We start from the raw sequence: 17,070 nt of genomic DNA, 5'->3' as shown, positions 1-17,070 counted from the left end.
AGAGACAGCTGACGACTATAGTACTGTATGCTTCTCTAAACAAAGGCTCATTGTAATGATTGTCTGATATTTGTGGCAAGGATTTGTAAACCTGCTAAAACTTCTTAGATAAAATTAGTAGTTAAAAGTGGCTATTAGGACACACTAACTTTCTCAGGCAGGATATGGAACTGCAGCTGTCTTTGGAGACCACTGCTCTACTTTTTTTGATCGCGCACCCCTATCAGTAAAAAAATTTTGAGCACGCACCCCCTGCCGCGCCACAGGGCCAGCTCTACCATTTTTGCCGCCCCAAGCGCGCCAAAAAAAAAAAAAAGCCACCCGGACTGCCAAAGCGGCGCTGCTCCTGCCACGCACCCCGAAGGATCCTCTTGCGCACCCCATTTTGGAGACCACTGGTCTAGAACAACTTCATCAATAATCTGCATCTTTAAAACAGTAACTAAGCTAGGATTTATGGAACCAATAACTAGCAGCCACAGACTGTAATGTTCTGTTTGACCAGTACAATCTGGAACTCTCTCTTATATAGGAGTTTAATAAAATTCCAACTTAAAAAAAGTTCACCATTCCATATCAGAATTCATGGGAGTTTGTTTTAAAAAGCCTGTTTCTTCTTATCTGAAAGAAACAAGCATAGCATTAAGGATCCGCAAAATGAGTCTTCCTGCTGGAAGCGTATAGGTGTATTGCACGGAACTGAATTTCCCTTTGTTCAACAATGTTCTTGCTTGTCAGATAGGCCTGTTTCATCATAGGTCATGAAGAGAGACAATTGGAGTGACCAGCATAGATTGACAAGTTGTTTATTGGTGTGTCATCCAAGAGACCCCAAACGAGAACATAGCCCTGTTGTGCTAGGTGGTGTACATTTACCTAGTAAGAGCTGACCATTTACAGAGAGGAGACACAGGAGGGGGCATCATCCCCATTTTACAGATGGCGAATGCACATATAGGGCTTGTCTACACTTGAAATGCTACTGCTGCAGCTGCACCACTGTAGTGCTTCAGTGTAGCCAATGGGAGGGGTTCTCCTGTCGCTGTATTTAATCCACCTCCCTGAGAGGGGTCTGTCTACATGGGGGGGGGGGGGGGCGGGGGGGGGAGGAGGGTTAGATCCGCTTAACTCTACCACTCAGAGGTGTGGATTTTTCACACCCCTGAGCGATGTAGTTAAACTGATTTAACGTTCTAGTGTAGGCCAGGCTGCAGAGATTAAAGCACATACACCCCTACCTCCACCTAGTGAGAGGACCATATGTATCCCAGGACTGGGCCTGAGTAAAGCTTTGTCAGAGTGGGTAGCATGTGGGTGTTGTACAGGTTTGAGGTGTCCTTGGCTTCACTCTTTTAACCGTTAACCCCCTCTATTCAATGCCAGGCCTGGGATATTACCAAGCAGACCTTCGCCTACACAAACCACACGGTGCTCCCTGAAGCTCTAGAGCGCTGGCCGGTCGACCTTGTGGAGAAGCTGCTGCCGAGACATCTGCAAATAATTTACGAAATAAACCAGAGGCATCTGGACGTAAGTAACTTGAAATGAAACTGACACTTGCTTGGAGTGCCGAACGCATCCCGCTGTGGGAGGGGAAAGGAAGCATCCGGTATCTTTCTGTGCTATGCCAGGGCATGGAGGTTGTAATGGACTGGCTTCTCTCTGACATGGAATCTGGATGTGGGGCTGTGGGGATCTGTGCTTAATTTTTTTCAACAGAGGGTAGGGAAAAGAAGGGGGTCCTTGACATAAGGATTGGGCTAAACCACAGGCAATCCTTTTCTGTGCTTGCTCTTTATCCCAGACTGGCTGTTGTTTGATCTATCTATTTTTAACGAGAAGTCCCTCTGAGGAACATCAAGTTGTTTTCCTCCTGAAATATTAAGCTCACTCTAGACAAGATGCGGCTGACCCAGGAGTGTAAAATAAACAAGGGAGGGCTTAAATCTCATGCACAGTAAGGCCTCTTTGCACTCTGGCAGCACAAAGGGGCCTTTAACGTAAATGTGAATCCAAGCCAGGATGCACATTAACAAAATCGGTCTCTCTATTCCCGCCTCCCCTCTCCACCCCCCGTGGAATGTTTGTTTTTGCATCATGCTGTATCAGTGGCCCTATAAGAAAGTTGAGTGTGGGGGGGAAATCACAAACACTAAATTGGTTCCTAAAGGAAAAACTGGTGAATCAAACCACTTTGCCAATGGGTAAAGGTGCTTTGCCCCGACACATGTAATATTTATTTGTGGGAGCAGGGGAGACCGGATAATGTATTCGATTTACCAGAGAGGGCAGAGACAAGGACTTGCAGATGTCAATGATCCAAACTCTTCACAAGGCTTCAAATGCAGTAAATGATGGGAAGGAGAGAGGAGAGGAACAAAACAGCTAGAATGGCAGTGTAACAGGGCAGACTCACCACCGCGGCGCCTCCTGCTGGTTGGTTTGGGAATTAGCTCTTTCAGCGGAGCATCTTCACTAGTGCTGTCTCGCCCTCTGTTACTTTCTCGGTCTCCACCGTCCTCAGAGTCGGACCCACGTCACTCCCAGGCTGCGGTGTCCGCTTCTGGACACTGCCCTCCGGCTGTGCCCGCTCCAGTGACACACACACACACACACACACACACACACACACACACACACACACACACACACACACACACACCAGCAGCTTCTGGTTCTACCACTTGCCTCAGTGGCTCACGGTAGTCCTCTGTCTAGCCCCTTCCTCCAAGGGCAAACTGCAGTCTGGCTTAGCCACTCATCACTGGGGGGAGAAAGCGGGGGACCCAGGCCTGCCTGCTACTCTTGGCCCTGACCCAGGGACCCTCTAGCAGCAGCAGCCACTTACTGCCCCCCTCCAACTCTCCTCTACTGCCTGCTTCCCTGGGCCACTTCCCCATTGCCCCAGCACTTTCTCTGCTGCTTTGTGTCAGGGCCCCAGTCTGGCAGTTGTCCGCCTGGAGCTCCCCCAGCCTCTGCTGACCCTGCCCAGCCCTGCTCTGTCTTAGGTGCTTCTCTAAGAGCCAGTTCTTGCTTTGCCCTCCAGGGAGAGAAGAGCCGGCTCCAGGCACCAGTGGAGGAAGCACGTGCTGGGGGCGGCACATGCTAAGGGGCGGCATTCCGTCCATTCTTGGGGCGGCACAGTCCGAGCGGCGCTTTTTTTTTTTTTTTTTTTTTTTTTGCTTCGGCAGTCCGAGCAGCTGTCTTTTTGTTTTTTTGCTTGGGGCGGCAAAAATGGTAGAGCCGGCCCTGGGGAGAGACTGTGCTCCTCACTGCCCTGCAGCCTTCTTATAGGGCCCAGCTTGGCCCTGATTGGCTCTCAATAAGCCCTTCCATGATTGGCTGGGGCTCTGCGCAGCCTCTCTGGCTTGCTTTAACCCCTTCCATGCCAGAGTGGGGCAGCTCCCTCACTACAGGCAGCAACAGAACTCAAAGCAGAATTCACTTGTGCCGCCATCCTGACTGCCTGGAACGCGGTGGTGGTGTTATAACTCATGTAGAGGATGATAAAGTGCAGCCATTCCTAAACAAGGCCCGTTAAACGCTTCATCTGGCCCATACAGGTGACTGTTCTTATTTGTAGTCAGGGCTGGCTGATTATTTTGGGATTGATTGAGTGGTAGAGTAACTAAGCGTATTGATGCTCTAATGTATCCGTGATCTAGTTGCTGTGGATTTTTTCCTTAAAAATCATTACAGCACATTTTTGAATTTGTCATCTGGACAGCATTTGAACAGAAGGCAGCTGAACCCCATATCTGTTTCCCAAAATTTAGATCTATCCCCATATCAAAACTGAAGCTGTTCTTTATCAACCCGAATTTTACAAAGGTTTCAGATGGCCCCAGAGACCTTCCTAGGATTGGGTTTTACCATACAGCAGTCCTTGCATTGACCAGAACCCAGATGCTATTGGGCAGAGGGTGTGCTTTCCCTCTGCTGGCTCAGAGAGCAGCTGATCTTAATGCCTGGTTATAGATATTGAATTTGACTGGCCTTTATCCCATCTCCAACCTCACAGAAAGTCACAGCCCTGTTTCCTAATGATCTTGACCGTCTGAGAAGAATGTCCCTGATCGAGGAAGGAGGAGTCAAGAGAATCAACATGGCCCATCTCTGCATCATTGGCTCGCATGCTGTTAATGGCGTAGCAAAGATCCACTCGGATATCGTGAAGACTCAGGTGTAAGTTAGAAAAACAATAAATGTGGCTGATGGATGAAGTGCAAAGTACAGCAGTGCCTGACCCTGTTTAGTAAGATGTGAACCTGAGTGTAACGATTTCAGACTAAACTAAGATTGGAGTACAGCGAAGTTAAATTCTTAGAAAATGGAAAATCGTGTCTTTGTCTGAGTCAGGATCAAATCCGCACAGTGCAGAGCAAGCGTGCAAAGCATTTGCGAATGATGCCGAGAGCAAGCCAGGATTAGCAATTGTTACATTAACAGTCATTCATAAATGTAATAGAAATGGCTGTAAAATTAGCCTTTTTCCCCTTAATTCCCCACCACTGCAACTCCCACTTCTAATGGTGCAGAAAGTGAGATTCTGACGGTAAGTGACTAGCTGAGGGCCATGCAGTGAGTCACAAATTCTACCCCCAGCTCTGACAATGGGTATCTTCCGCCACCTAATCTTGTGCTCTAAACACTAGACAACGCTGCCTGTATGCATTGATACCCACTCCGATAATGGCTTTGCACTGAGCATGGAAGAATAGCCTTTCAGAATAAGACAGTTACCTTGTCATTGTCCTAGATTCAAGGACTTTGCTGACCTGGAACCAGAGAAGTTTCAGAATAAGACCAATGGAATCACCCCCAGGCGCTGGCTCTTGCTTTGCAACCCAGGACTAGCAGAGCTCATAGCAGAGGTAACTACAGCACCTCTGTATGTACATGTCCTGGGAGCATGTGGGAAACAGGGCTGGGGCACAATGCAATGTGTTAAAATGGTAACTAGCTCTTTCTGCAAGTGAGACACTGCTTTGGGAATGCTCTCTGCATCCTCACTGAACGCGGCAGCTGGATGCCTCTGCATCAGTGATGACTGTGTCTTGGGGGAAACCGACCCCTATCCCCCATGGGGCAGCACTAGATCCAAGAGCTGGAAATAAAAGAAAAAGCAGCAGCTCCACTCCAGTTCCACATGCTGATCACCCTGTCCCCCCTCCTCTCATCCGGCCTGAAATCTCTCTCAGCGTGCCTGGCTCCTGGCTGGGAAAACTGCCCAGACTGCCTTACGCCATCAAATGCCTGCTTAAAATACTGGTCCCCCATCTCATGAGATGCTATCAAGAGGGTTCCTGTGTTTCTCTTTGAGAGTATTCCTCCCCCCCCCCCCCCCCCCCCCCGTAACAATAGAGTCTCCGTGAGCCAGAGTGAGTGTTTGCAGGGTGCACCCACCTTGTTCTCGAATGCTGCAGCCAGAGTGAGCAGTGAAAGTGGGTGGTTTTGTTTTTGTTTTTTAAAAATCCTTAAGTTTTTTTTTTTTTTTTACGTTAGGAGCTTTGGAGAATTGAAAACTACATTGGGTTTCTTACTCCTTTTCTCTTTGTAGGTGGTAGAAGGACATGCACAGGACTTGTGCCCCAGTACACTTTCCCCAAAGGGAATAAAACAATAGCTGTGCCTTTCAAAATACTGCTACAGATTGACAAGCCCAGCATTCAAAAATGTCTGAGGCTCTGCCTTTTAACTCCCATTTTTGGAGGGACCTCTTAGGAGCAGGGACCTATTGGAATAAGCCCTAGTTAGGAGAGTCCAAAATCCCAAACCACTCAAGCCCAGATCCTAGGCTCTTGACCACATTGCTAGTGAAGCCAAGTTGGCAAATGTGTTTTGAAACTGTCTGCGGGAGAGGGATTTGAGGAAAGGGGGTGGGGGTTGACCTTGGACCTCTAACTCCTTCAATTTATAATTGGCCAACCTTTTTCAAACCTTGTTTGTCATTTTAGTTTTCAGCCTGTTGAGTTAAAATTTCTTGAACAAAAGTGCTGCCTTTAGAAAATATTGATTCCTCTGGAAGTTAGAATACCATGTGTTCTGTATATGTCTGCATGGACTGAGCTAAATTTGCAGCACCTGTGTAAAAAGGCTAATCAGGAACTGTAGAGATGAATGTATTTAATTATTTACATTCATATAAATAATTGAATGATAGCTCAGTGGTTTGAGCATTGGCCTGCTAAACCAAGGGTTGTGAGTTCAATCCTTGAGGGGGCCACTTGGGGTCTGGGGCAAAAATCAGTACTTGGTCCTGCTAGTGAAGGCAGGGGGCTGGATTCGATGACCTTTCAAGGTCCCTTCCAGTTCTAGGAGATGGGATATCTCCATTAATTATTATTATTATTTTATTATTATTTATTATTACAGAAAATAGGAGAGGACTATGTGAAAGATCTAAGTCAGCTGATAAAGCTGCATAAGTTTGTTAATGACGATATCTTCATTCGGGAGATTTCCAAAGTGAAACAGGTAAGGGATTAGGGAATCTCTGGACGAGCCATGGGCTGGTGTGAACTCGGTGGTGTGCAATAATGCCTCTTTGAACTGCTCCGCAGGAGAATAAAGTCAAGTTTGCCCAGTTCTTGGAGAAGGAATACAAAGTGAAGATTAACCCTTCCTCCATGTTTGATGTGCATGTGAAGAGAATCCATGAATACAAGCGTCAGCTCATGAACTGCCTGCACATTATCACCATGTACAACCGTAAGTCACTCACCCGGTGTCTGCCTTTCTGAAGGAGACAATCTGACCCGGGCATGCACTGATAGGTACTGAAGACGGCAACACCTGTACTGAAAATGTTAGGTAATTTCGCATTTCCTTTTTCTTTTAGGCATAAAGAGAGATCCTATGAAGCCATTTGTGCCTAGGACAGTTATTATTGGAGGCAAAGTAAGTTAATCCCACTGGCCTTTGTTTAAGGGTGGTGGTGGTTTGACACTTTATGGGGGAGTGCTTTCAAAAGCACTTAAGGGATTTAGGAGCATAAAAGTCCCACTGACTTTCAATGGGATTTTCACTCTTGGAAAAATCTGCCTTTTGTGGTAGCATCTGAAAGGATTCAGCCAAGTCAGAGCCCCACTGAACTTGGCAAAGCACAAACAGAATAATGGACGGTCCCTGCCCAAGAGAGTTTACAGTCGAAATGACAAGATAACAGGTGGACACAAGAAACAAGCAGGCTGGGGTGTGGAGGGGAAAAAGACAGGGGGTAACAAAAATAATAGGGTGTTCCACCAAACTAGCTGTGTGAGCAAAATGGCAGTCAAAGAATGTGTGTACAGTTAACAGCCTTAGCTTGTGGCTCTTTTCTAGGCTGCTCCAGGATACTACATGGCTAAAATGATCATCAGACTCATTACAGCTGTGGGTCATGTGGTGAACAATGACCCTGTGGTTGGAAACAAGTTGAAAGTCATCTTTCTGGAGAACTACCGAGTGTCCCTGGCTGAAAAAGGTAACGTGCTGTACAGAGCCGTGGTAGAGGCTGCACATGCAGTATGGTTTGGAGGATGACATAACTGCCATTACAATAAAGCTGCCTATCTAATTGGGTGCAGTTAAGATTTTTCTTCCCTACTTAGAGCTTGTACACACTGATGCTTATATGTAGACCCACGAGCCAAAGCACGGCTGGTAGGGTTAACAGCAGTTTCCCTTTCAGAGTGAGCGAGTGTTGGGGGTCTGTTCTTCCACTTTATTACCTGGATTGTCAAGCTACTACTTTAATGCTTTTTCTTTTTGTGTGTGTTTTTTAAAACAAAACAAGGTCCTCCCATGGAGCTTACAACTGTAGTTTGTCTCTCAGAGCTGTGTCAGCATTGCAGGAGCTCTTGAGAGAGAGAGTTGAATCTTCTAGAGTTGGGTTATCTTGAAAATTCCATCTCTGTGCACATTGTGGTGGTAAAATAAACCAGCAATTCAAACAGCAAGAATAAGTCTCCTAAACACGAACACAGCTGAAAAACTGCAGAGGAGAGTGGTCTCTGATCTAGAGTTCTCCAAGCAGTGTGTAATCTTATCTGGTATAAGTTTTTTATGATGATTTAGGGATGAAGCTAAGGCCAGAATTCTAAGGAACTATAAGGCCCTGCCAGTGGATCTATGCAGACCTCTGCATGGATTCAGTGTTCCAACTACCCAGAACCAGTTGTAGGATCAGGAGCCTAAGTTTGAAAACATGTATTCTGAAGGATGGATTTACAAAGTGTCCGTATTGATTAGGAAGCTGCAACAGGCTGGTATGTCCTGCCAATGTCTTTCTAAAGCTAGGTCCCAGTCTGCAGCAAACTTTTTGATCAGTGTAAATCCCTGGAACTAGGCGCCAACACAACACCAATCAGAGGATGCTAATGGATGCTGCTCTTAAACTGGGCAGTGATGCCAAGGATGGATTCATGTTTAGACTTTAAATGGACTCAAATGGAATTACGAATGAAGCCAGTAATTGTGAACCTCTTAATGCATTTTATTGGCAGTGATTCCAGCAACCGACCTGTCTGAACAGATTTCCACAGCAGGCACTGAAGCGTCTGGTACAGGAAACATGAAATTCATGCTGAATGGAGCTCTGACCATTGGGACGATGGATGGAGCAAACGTTGAAATGGCAGAGGAGGCTGGAGAAGAGAACTTGTTCATCTTTGGGATGAGGATCCAGGATGTTGAAGAGCTGGACAAGAAAGGGTGAGGTTCTTGTACAGCATTACATGAAGGAGAGCTTTGAGGGAAGGGAAAAAACAATGGACAGTCCCCTGGACTGGGCCTTTATACAAATGAAGCTTTGAATTACACTGCTGGCCAACAGCTCCAAAACTTCTCTTTCATCAGCAGCAGGTGATCCAATAAGAGGTATTACCTCACCCACCTTGTCTCTCTCCTCTCCTGATCCAACACGACTACAATAACTCTGAACTTCAGCCTTTGTGCATTCAGACTGCCGCTTGGCTCAGTAGCCCAGCCTTGGAGAGTAGCTTTCCAAGGGTAGCTCCAAAGGAAGGGCATTGCTGTAATCCAGTCTTAGAGGCAGCATAGGCATGGGTTTACCTTGGCAAGGAACAAAGCCATTAGGAAGTGGTGCAACTTCTGAATACCATGTAGGTGGAAAGCGCTTCCGTTAAAAGGGCTGTTTTATCAAAAGGACTACAGCAGTAGGGGGCGCCAGAGCACCAGACTAGTGTATTAACCACGGCAGGTAAAATTAGCTTTAGGATGCATCAGTGTTAGAACTTATAGACATTTAAAATGGCTTGTTAAACATCTTCCCTCTCTGCACCTCAGGTACAATGCTCAGGAATACTATGAGAAACTTCCTGAATTGAAGCAGGCCATTGATCAGATCAAGAGTGGCTTCTTCTCTCCAAAGCAACCTGACCTTTTCAATGAAGTGACCAACATGTTGTTCCACCATGACAGGTAGGAACCACCTCTGAAATACTAACTATGGGGCAGGAGATGGCTTAGTGGTATCAGCATTCAGTTAAAAATACCTGTCTTCCCTGGTACCAAGTGGAGACCCCAGCAGGGTCCATTTAGGCCTTTATCCTTCCAAGGATGTGTACATAAGAATGGCCCTACTGGGTCAGACCAAAGGTCCATCTAGCCCAGTATCCTGTTTACTGACCGTGGCCAATGCCAGGTGCCCCAGAGAGAATGAACAGAACAGGTAATCAAGTGATCCATCCCGTCGCTCATTCCCAGCTTCTGGCAAACAGAGTCTAGGGACACCATTCCTGCCCATCCTGGCTAATAGCCATTGATGGACCTATCCTCCATGAATTTATCTAGTTCTTTTTTCAACCCTGTTATAGTCTTGGTCTTCACAACATCCTCTGGCAAGGAGTTCCACAGGTTGACTCTTGTGTGAAGAAATACTTCCTTTTATTTGTTTTAAACCTGCTGCCTATTAATTTCATTTGGTGACCCCCTAGTTCTTGTGTTGTGAGAAGTAGTGTGTGTGATTTTTTTTTTTTTTAGATATGGCTTGAGGAGCTGAGGTCCCGTCTCCCCCATGCAGTCCATGGCACTTATCTGTTTGCTGCAGTATCTTTAGCCAAAACTCTTTGGACCCCAGATTTGCAATGTACTGGCTGACACTTATCTGTCACGCTCTCCCCCGAGGTGACTGTATTTCAGAATGCTGTATTGATGGAAAAGCAATGTAGGATTCTTTGGGGGTGAAAGGCTCTCTACAATTCTAACGTTATAGAACTTGTTGGAATTGATTTTTAGCATTTTTTTATATTCCTCTTGGGAACATAGAACTGATACATTTGGGCACATGCCTTTTGTCACAAGTGTATACAGATGATGTTCCTCTGCTGTGAGGTTTCTTAATAGCCCTGTTGAATGGTACAGCCTGTATTTCTCCTAGAATGTGAACAGTAACTAGGGTGTCACTTGCTGCTCTTTCCCTATTTCAGGCCAGGAGGAGGGTGTTTGTCTCTGGGAGTGCTTGGACTAAAAGCTGTCTGGCAGAGGATGCTTTACCTATTATGCGGGCAGCTACTTTGAAATTGTAGGCGCTATGGGAATATATAATAAATGTTAGTTCCTATGACATCTTGTCTTCCTTGAATGTCTTTGGCGTACCATTGTCTTGGATAGTCTGTACTATCCCTCTTTCCACTGACAACTGGATACAGGCTAGGATGGGGGTTAGTTCTAGGTGAACAAGTCGAAGACTTTCAAACAGGTCAGGAATACATGTTTTGTGAAGTATTTCCCTGTTTGTGTCTCAATTCTCAGCTCTAAACAGGGCAGACCAATGAGCATTATAGTTTTCTATTTCATATTAGTCCGCTGTCACCCAGGTATTTAAAATGTCTGTAGGAGCAGGGTGAGTGACTTGCACTTTTTTCTTTGCTCCAATAGGTTTAAAGTATTTGCAGATTATGAGGCATATGTCAAATGCCAAGACAAAGTCAGCCAGCTGTATATGGTAAGAATGGGGCAGGGAATGATCCGGGGGGGGGGGGGGGGGGAAGGGGGGCTGGAATGTGATTGGATCTTTACTGCAAAGTGGCCTTTGGGGACTTATTCCCTACTGCAAGTTAGAGCATCTTGAAAGCTGCTTTTAACTTGTGCCAGGGCCTACTGGGTTAGTCTGCTAAATCCCCTGCTGTAACCCACTGTATCTACTGGTTTGGGGGAGGTAGATCTAGCCCAGTGCATCTACCTGTAGTGACTTACCAGTTACTTGAATATAATGGCAGATTAAGTCACAGTTCTGAGAGACCAGAGAGATTCTTTAGAGCTTAACTGATGAGTGACCCAACTTCTGCCTGTCACCCCCTTTTTCCTGCTCCGTTAGTTGGGTGGCTGGGAGAGCAAGAAACTTACCATCTGCTGGAGGCTATAGCCTGCTTTTGGGTGGGGGCTGCTCTGCAAACTGCTCACTTGGATCTCCATTAGCAAAAAATGTATTTGAGCCAATTCAGAAATGGCTCTTCAAAAAGCTGGCCTTGTTCAGTATGCACTAAAGCAGAGCTGCTGATCCTGAGCTGTGTGCAAAGCTTTCATGTGTCCAAATACTTAACTATGAAAGTGACCTTCAGGCATGTCTTCACTGGAACAGGATCATGTGCTGTGCTAACCATACCTCTCCAAGCTGCTGGCCTACAAGTTTCTCTAAAATTGCCCTCACTCAAACTTTAGGCACTTTCCCTCTTGGGTACTATAGTAATGCTGCTGTTTCCTTCAGGGCTGGTGTCCAATCATAGTCCTAGATAGGAGTTTGCCAGTCCTTTCAGGCACTCGGTAGAACAGACACTGTGCTAGGCCTTGCAGGAATTGTATCTGCATTCAAGTGCTGTGATCTGGTCTATCCACAGAATGCTAAAGAGTGGACCAAACTGGTTATTAGAAACATAGCTGCCTCGGGGAAGTTCTCCAGTGACAGGACCATTAAGGAATATGCCCGGGACATCTGGAATGTGGAGCCTTCTGACCTAAAGATTCCTCCACCTAATGAACCAAGGGATGTGGCTGATAAGAATCCCAATTGCACAACTCAAAAGCTGAAGATGTAGTTCTGAGAAGACTCTGCTGTGCAAGCTGTCTCTAGTAAGGATGTGGTGTAAGCATTGTTACATACATTCCCCTAACTGTTTAGTGAATATCTTTGTCTTTCCTAACACCTTGAATGTTAGGAAACCTGAATGTTAGAATACAACTGCTTGCTTTCGGTGCTGGAATAAAAGTGCCAATTGAAATATCCAGTGCACTCACTGTGGTTTACTTAAGCCTAAAGTCAGAACCTGGGATTGCTTGTGTAGACTCCATCCAGGCTATTTTACTGTACCTGTCCTCAAGTTAGATGTTACATAAACTGTCGCAAGGAAAGTTGGGGGGAGGAGGGAGGAAAACAGACCTAACAAGTCTGTAAATACTAAGGGCTGGTCAGCCAGCAGTCAAGTGTTCTATATGCAGTGGCCATGAACAAGTAGTAATAGGCTTCCTCAGGAGCAAGGGTGACTTAGTTTCAGTATTAGGAAAAACTGACCTAAACCTCCCTTGCTGCAAAGTAAGCCCATTACGAAGTGTTCTAACTGCACTGGGCACAGAACACTGTCCCTTTGAACCAGCCTTTAACAGTTGAAGACAGTCAAGTCCTCACTCAGTCATCTTTTCTCAAGACTGAGCATGCACAATTCTAACCTTTGATCACTTTTTGGTCTCCCGCGGGTTCTAATTTCCTAAAGAACTGGACTTAATACTCCTGCTGAGGCCTCATGAGTGCGGAGAGCTGGATAATTACCTCCCCACCTTAATACAACATTCAAAATCCTTTCCAGCCCTCCTCTTCGGATTCTAAAAGATTTCATGTAGTTAGATTTTGGCATGGCCACCATAACTTAGTAACATATCTTCCTGTGAACACTGGTCAAATCACTACCCAATAGTCATACTCCAGATATTAAGCACTTTGTTCCTACTAGGGTGTTAAAGTCAATTCTATGCTAATAGGGCTTCAAGTGCTGACTCCTAATTGTGTAGTTAAGTTACTAGTTTCACAGATGTGATGTTTGTAAATAGCCCTGGAGAGGTTTATTTATCGCTTCAAAAACAGCTCAAAATTAAGAGCTGCACTAAATGTAAGAGCACTTTAAAAAGAAAACAAAAAGCTTAAAGCAAACTATTTACCCTACCTGGGTAGGGCTTGGGGGGGGGGGGGGGGGGGTGCACACGTGGGGGGGAGATGTAAAGCTATGTTGCCAGTAGCTGGGTCTGTCTACACAAATGTATTCTAGTCCATTTGCTAATTAAAATCAAATTAAACTTTCTATTGTAGTTTTGTTGAAAGTCTCTGCCACGATGTGGCTTCAGCTGTAAGTGTGCCCATGGTGATTAATGTACACTGCAGCAGCTGGTATCACTTGATGTTCTTCAGGAAGTCTCTGCAACAAAACAAGTGTAACATTAAACTATCCCAGTCTAATGGCCAAGTGTTTAATATGCATCTTCCCCCTGAAAGAAGGTAAGTTCTAGAATAGACTAGATAAACTTGAGCCAGGTTGTGCAGTTTACACTTCATTGACTCTGTGGTATACGAATATGGGACTTGTTCTGCAGGGCCCATAACGACAGTGATCATTACAGATACTGAGCTGAGTACTCCAGTAATTAATTATTGAATTGACCCTCAAAGGAAGCAGCAGCCTACACTTGCTAGTTTACTGTGGTACAGGCCACGCTGGAGTCAGTGCTTCTGTAATACTAACCTGTGAAGTGCTGAGGGCTCCTGATGAAGTGTTGCAAGAGCTAGGTATTAGAGACTATACCAGGGGTTTCCAAACTGGTACACAGCCCCCAGAGCTCTCAGATGCAGGGTACAGGGGAGAAATCATATAATGGTGGATTTTATTTATTCTATTTTCAGAATAGGTCTTCCAACAGAAGCTTTAAAACTGAATGTTAAATGCCAGTACTTAATTTACTTCATGTCCCTATGTGAACACCTACAGATGCTGCTGCACAGAGCCCTCCCCTCTAATCATGGTACAGCACAGGTGCCCAGCAACTGTCCAATCTGAGCTCAGAACTTAAACAGGGAGTTTATTTTGTGCATGTGTTGCACTCTGTATAACATACTCCTGGGGGAATTCTGCACATTTTGTCAACATAACACACTAATCATTTTTCAATTTTGGTAATTTTTCAAAATACCAGTCAGCAAGCATATCTAACAATGCCCCCAGGAGTAGTTAAAAAAACACCTATGACCACCCTGTTCCTATTTCTCTACCCCCTTCCACACCAGAGCCCAGACAACTGCTCTAATGAGGGGCTGCTCTTCCAGAGAATCCTGCAAGCGGTGGACAAAGCAGGCAGCTGCCAAACATTATAAGGGAGCATTGCACAACTTTAAATGAGCATGTTCCCTAATAGATCAGCAATGTGACAACATTAAGTGAGGAGTTACTGTATTTGCAAGATGGACTCTGCCAGGTCCAGCAACCCCTAGTGGTGGCCCACAGCTCTGCAGCCTATTGGGATTGTGCCTGCACAACTTAATTGCTGTGCAAATTGTACATTGTGCAGTGATGCAGAATTGCCCCCTGAGTAAAGTGAAATATGCACAGATGCTACCAGCAGCTCATGCTAACACCCAGTGCTGAGAAGGATAAGTGTACACAGCCAGCTGGTAGATCTGGAAGGGGGTATATAATAAGAAAAGTCTAGGAACCTCTTGAATACAGTTTAGCTGACCAATAGCACAGCTATGTATGTCACAGGTAAGAACACGATCACTATGCTTACCCAGGGAAGCCAGAGGACTCTTCCCAGCAGAGTGACCAGGATCTACACCGAGGGTGAGGAAAAGCAACAGGCCCATTGACTAGCATAAACCCTTGCCCAAGGGTAAGTTTTTCTATAGATTTGACAAGGGAGAGGCAGCAGCATTATCCCCACTTGTAAAAAAGGAAAACAGACACAAAGGGTGAAAGGACCTTGCTAAGCAGCAGCAGCCCACATCAGAGGCTGGAACAGAACACCAGTCTCCTCCTGAACTGCCCCATGCTTCCCCCTTCTCAACAAGAATTGATGCTGCTAAGGCTGGGAAGAGTTCAAGTTACCATGGCCAGCAGTGCTGCTAGCAGTTGCTACAGGCTCTTGCTTCCCACTAGTCACTCGCTCAGACGTCCTAGTCTCCATCAGTTGAATTAGGACTTGGAGCCTAACTTCCTGTTCAGCCATGGAGCTAATCACAGCCCTGTGAACTGGCCTATCCAGCTGTAGGGGTAATGTCAAAGCCCTTGCCCATTCACTGCTTTCCTCACCTGTTAAAGGTGCCAGTTGTGGTCTAAGGCTGCAAACCCCCTTCTACCTCCACAGCCAGCCAGCAGCTGCTAACTAGCTGGCTACAGACCTGGGCAGCTTTGAGCCCGTGACCTGCAGCTGAGAGGGACACTTGCCCACACCCACCCCACAGAACAAGCTACTTTATAAACAAGCTTATTTGATAGCGGAAGAGTCACCTGCTGGCATTACTTACTTCACAATGTCGGGCAGTTCTGGATCTGAACAGATGTTTTCATGGGCTAAACCCAGCTTCTCTGGAAAGGCAACAAACTTGACCTTGTCTTTGTTCTCATAGGAGTGGAGAGCAATCTCAAAGAGCTGGGGGGGGGGGGGGGGAGAAAGAGAGAGAGAGTGTGTCTTCTAGGTGTCCTTTAGAGTACAGTTAAGTGAATTCTAATAGCTTCTCTAGGGAGGTAGTTTTACATGGCCCTCTTCACTACAGTATGGGCACTTAATGGATTACATTAACTCCTCTGGAACCTGGGGCAGAAGGATGGATCAGGCAAGTCACTTGCCCAAGGTCAGGCTGTCGTCTTGGGAATTGAGGCTGGGTCACCTGCATAAATCCAGCACTTTATCCACTAGACCTGTTTCTCTTCCTCAACCACCACGTAGCCCTCTGCTGATCCAGTTTCATAAGGGGTACACCCACTTCTCCCCCAAAGTAGCTAATATTAAGGGGAAAACAGCACTGAAGGCTTCAACAAGAATTCTTTAGCATGCAGAAGCCTTGTTAGTTTTACTTGGCCTACACGCTTTGGATATTGTCATTGAGCTGGAATATCAGGATGTTTCCTTTGATAGGAGCCCCATAATCCCTTCCCCTTGAACCAATCAATTCATACACTGCCATTTACTGCAGCTGTCGTTACTTAGCTCACAGAACAGTGGGCTTACATCAGGCTCAAGTTCATGATCTTGACTGCTTTAGACTAAGGCTGTCAAACAATTAAAAGTGGCAATTAATCAAGATTAAAAGTAGTTGCTATTAATTGCAGTTAATTGCACTGTTAAATAGAATGCCAATTTTAAATTCAGCATAGAAGTACATCCTCTGGAATGGTGGTTGCAGCACAAAGGGGCACAAATACTTTGCAACACCAGCTACTAGAATGCCATGTGAATGCTGCTTCTCGCTTTCAGGTGACATTGTAAAGAAGCAGCTAGCAGCATCTCCCATAAGTGTAAACAGACTTGTCTTTCTTAGCAATTGGCTGAAGAAGTAGGACTGAGTGGACTTGTAGGCTTTAAAGTTTTGTGTTTTGGGTGCAGTTGTGTAAAAAAAAACAAGCCATGTGTAAGTTGCACTTTCACAATAAAAGTTTCACTATAGCACTTAGTATTTTTCAATTCACCTCATACATTTTTCACAGTGCAAATTTTGTAATTAAAAATATAAAGTGAGCCCTGTACACTTCGTATTCTGTTGTAACTGAAATCCATGTATTTGAAAATGTAGAAAAACATCAAACTATAAATTTAAAGTTAACAGTACAGTTAAAACTGCAATTAATGTAGTTAATTTGTTTGGAGTTAATCACTTGTGTTAACTGCACTTGCTAGCCCTACTAGTCTTACTTTCCATTTTCCAAACCATAGTGCAACATCAGGTTCCTTTCTGCAAGGTACTTCAAGAAAAATGTACCGACCTCCATGAAGAATAGCACCTCCACATTCCATGGGGGTGAATATGAAGGTTAAAGACAAACAAAGCCGATCTAAAGGTTCCTCTATGGCCAGGAAAGGTCTTTCAGAACT

At 45.4% G+C, this 17,070-nt stretch overlaps 2 protein-coding genes across 2 annotated transcripts in view; one reads left to right on the top strand and one right to left on the bottom strand.

Annotated features, from left to right (window-relative positions):
* PYGL (glycogen phosphorylase L) overlaps positions 1-12,214 on the top strand; it is a 41,817-nt gene extending 29,603 nt beyond the window's left edge. Inside the window, exons 11-21 of the mRNA XM_065404246.1 lie at positions 1,384-1,530; positions 4,022-4,185; positions 4,760-4,874; positions 6,376-6,477; positions 6,564-6,711; positions 6,842-6,900; positions 7,324-7,465; positions 8,487-8,694; positions 9,289-9,423; positions 10,882-10,948; positions 11,841-12,214. Of these exons, the coding sequence (XP_065260318.1) occupies positions 1,384-1,530; positions 4,022-4,185; positions 4,760-4,874; positions 6,376-6,477; positions 6,564-6,711; positions 6,842-6,900; positions 7,324-7,465; positions 8,487-8,694; positions 9,289-9,423; positions 10,882-10,948; positions 11,841-12,038 (1,485 nt within the window). The 3' untranslated portion in view covers positions 12,039-12,214. The remainder of the gene's footprint in view (positions 1-1,383; positions 1,531-4,021; positions 4,186-4,759; positions 4,875-6,375; positions 6,478-6,563; positions 6,712-6,841; positions 6,901-7,323; positions 7,466-8,486; positions 8,695-9,288; positions 9,424-10,881; positions 10,949-11,840) is intronic.
* A 1,167-nt stretch (positions 12,215-13,381) lies between these two features.
* Positions 13,382-17,070, bottom strand: part of ABHD12B (abhydrolase domain containing 12B) — a 36,583-nt gene continuing 32,894 nt past the window's right edge. The window contains exons 12-13 of the mRNA XM_065402292.1: positions 15,506-15,630; positions 13,382-13,406 (exon numbers count right to left, since the gene is read on the bottom strand). Coding sequence (XP_065258364.1) covers positions 13,382-13,406; positions 15,506-15,630 — 150 coding nt within the window. The remainder of the gene's footprint in view (positions 13,407-15,505; positions 15,631-17,070) is intronic.

The sequence above is a fragment of the Emys orbicularis genome, chromosome 4 (genome assembly GCF_028017835.1).
Source record: "Emys orbicularis isolate rEmyOrb1 chromosome 4, rEmyOrb1.hap1, whole genome shotgun sequence".
In the NCBI taxonomy this organism is placed as follows: domain Eukaryota; kingdom Metazoa; phylum Chordata; order Testudines; family Emydidae; genus Emys; species Emys orbicularis.
The sequence above is the reverse complement of the archived record's forward strand: the minus strand, read 5'-3'. Positions and strand labels throughout refer to the sequence as shown.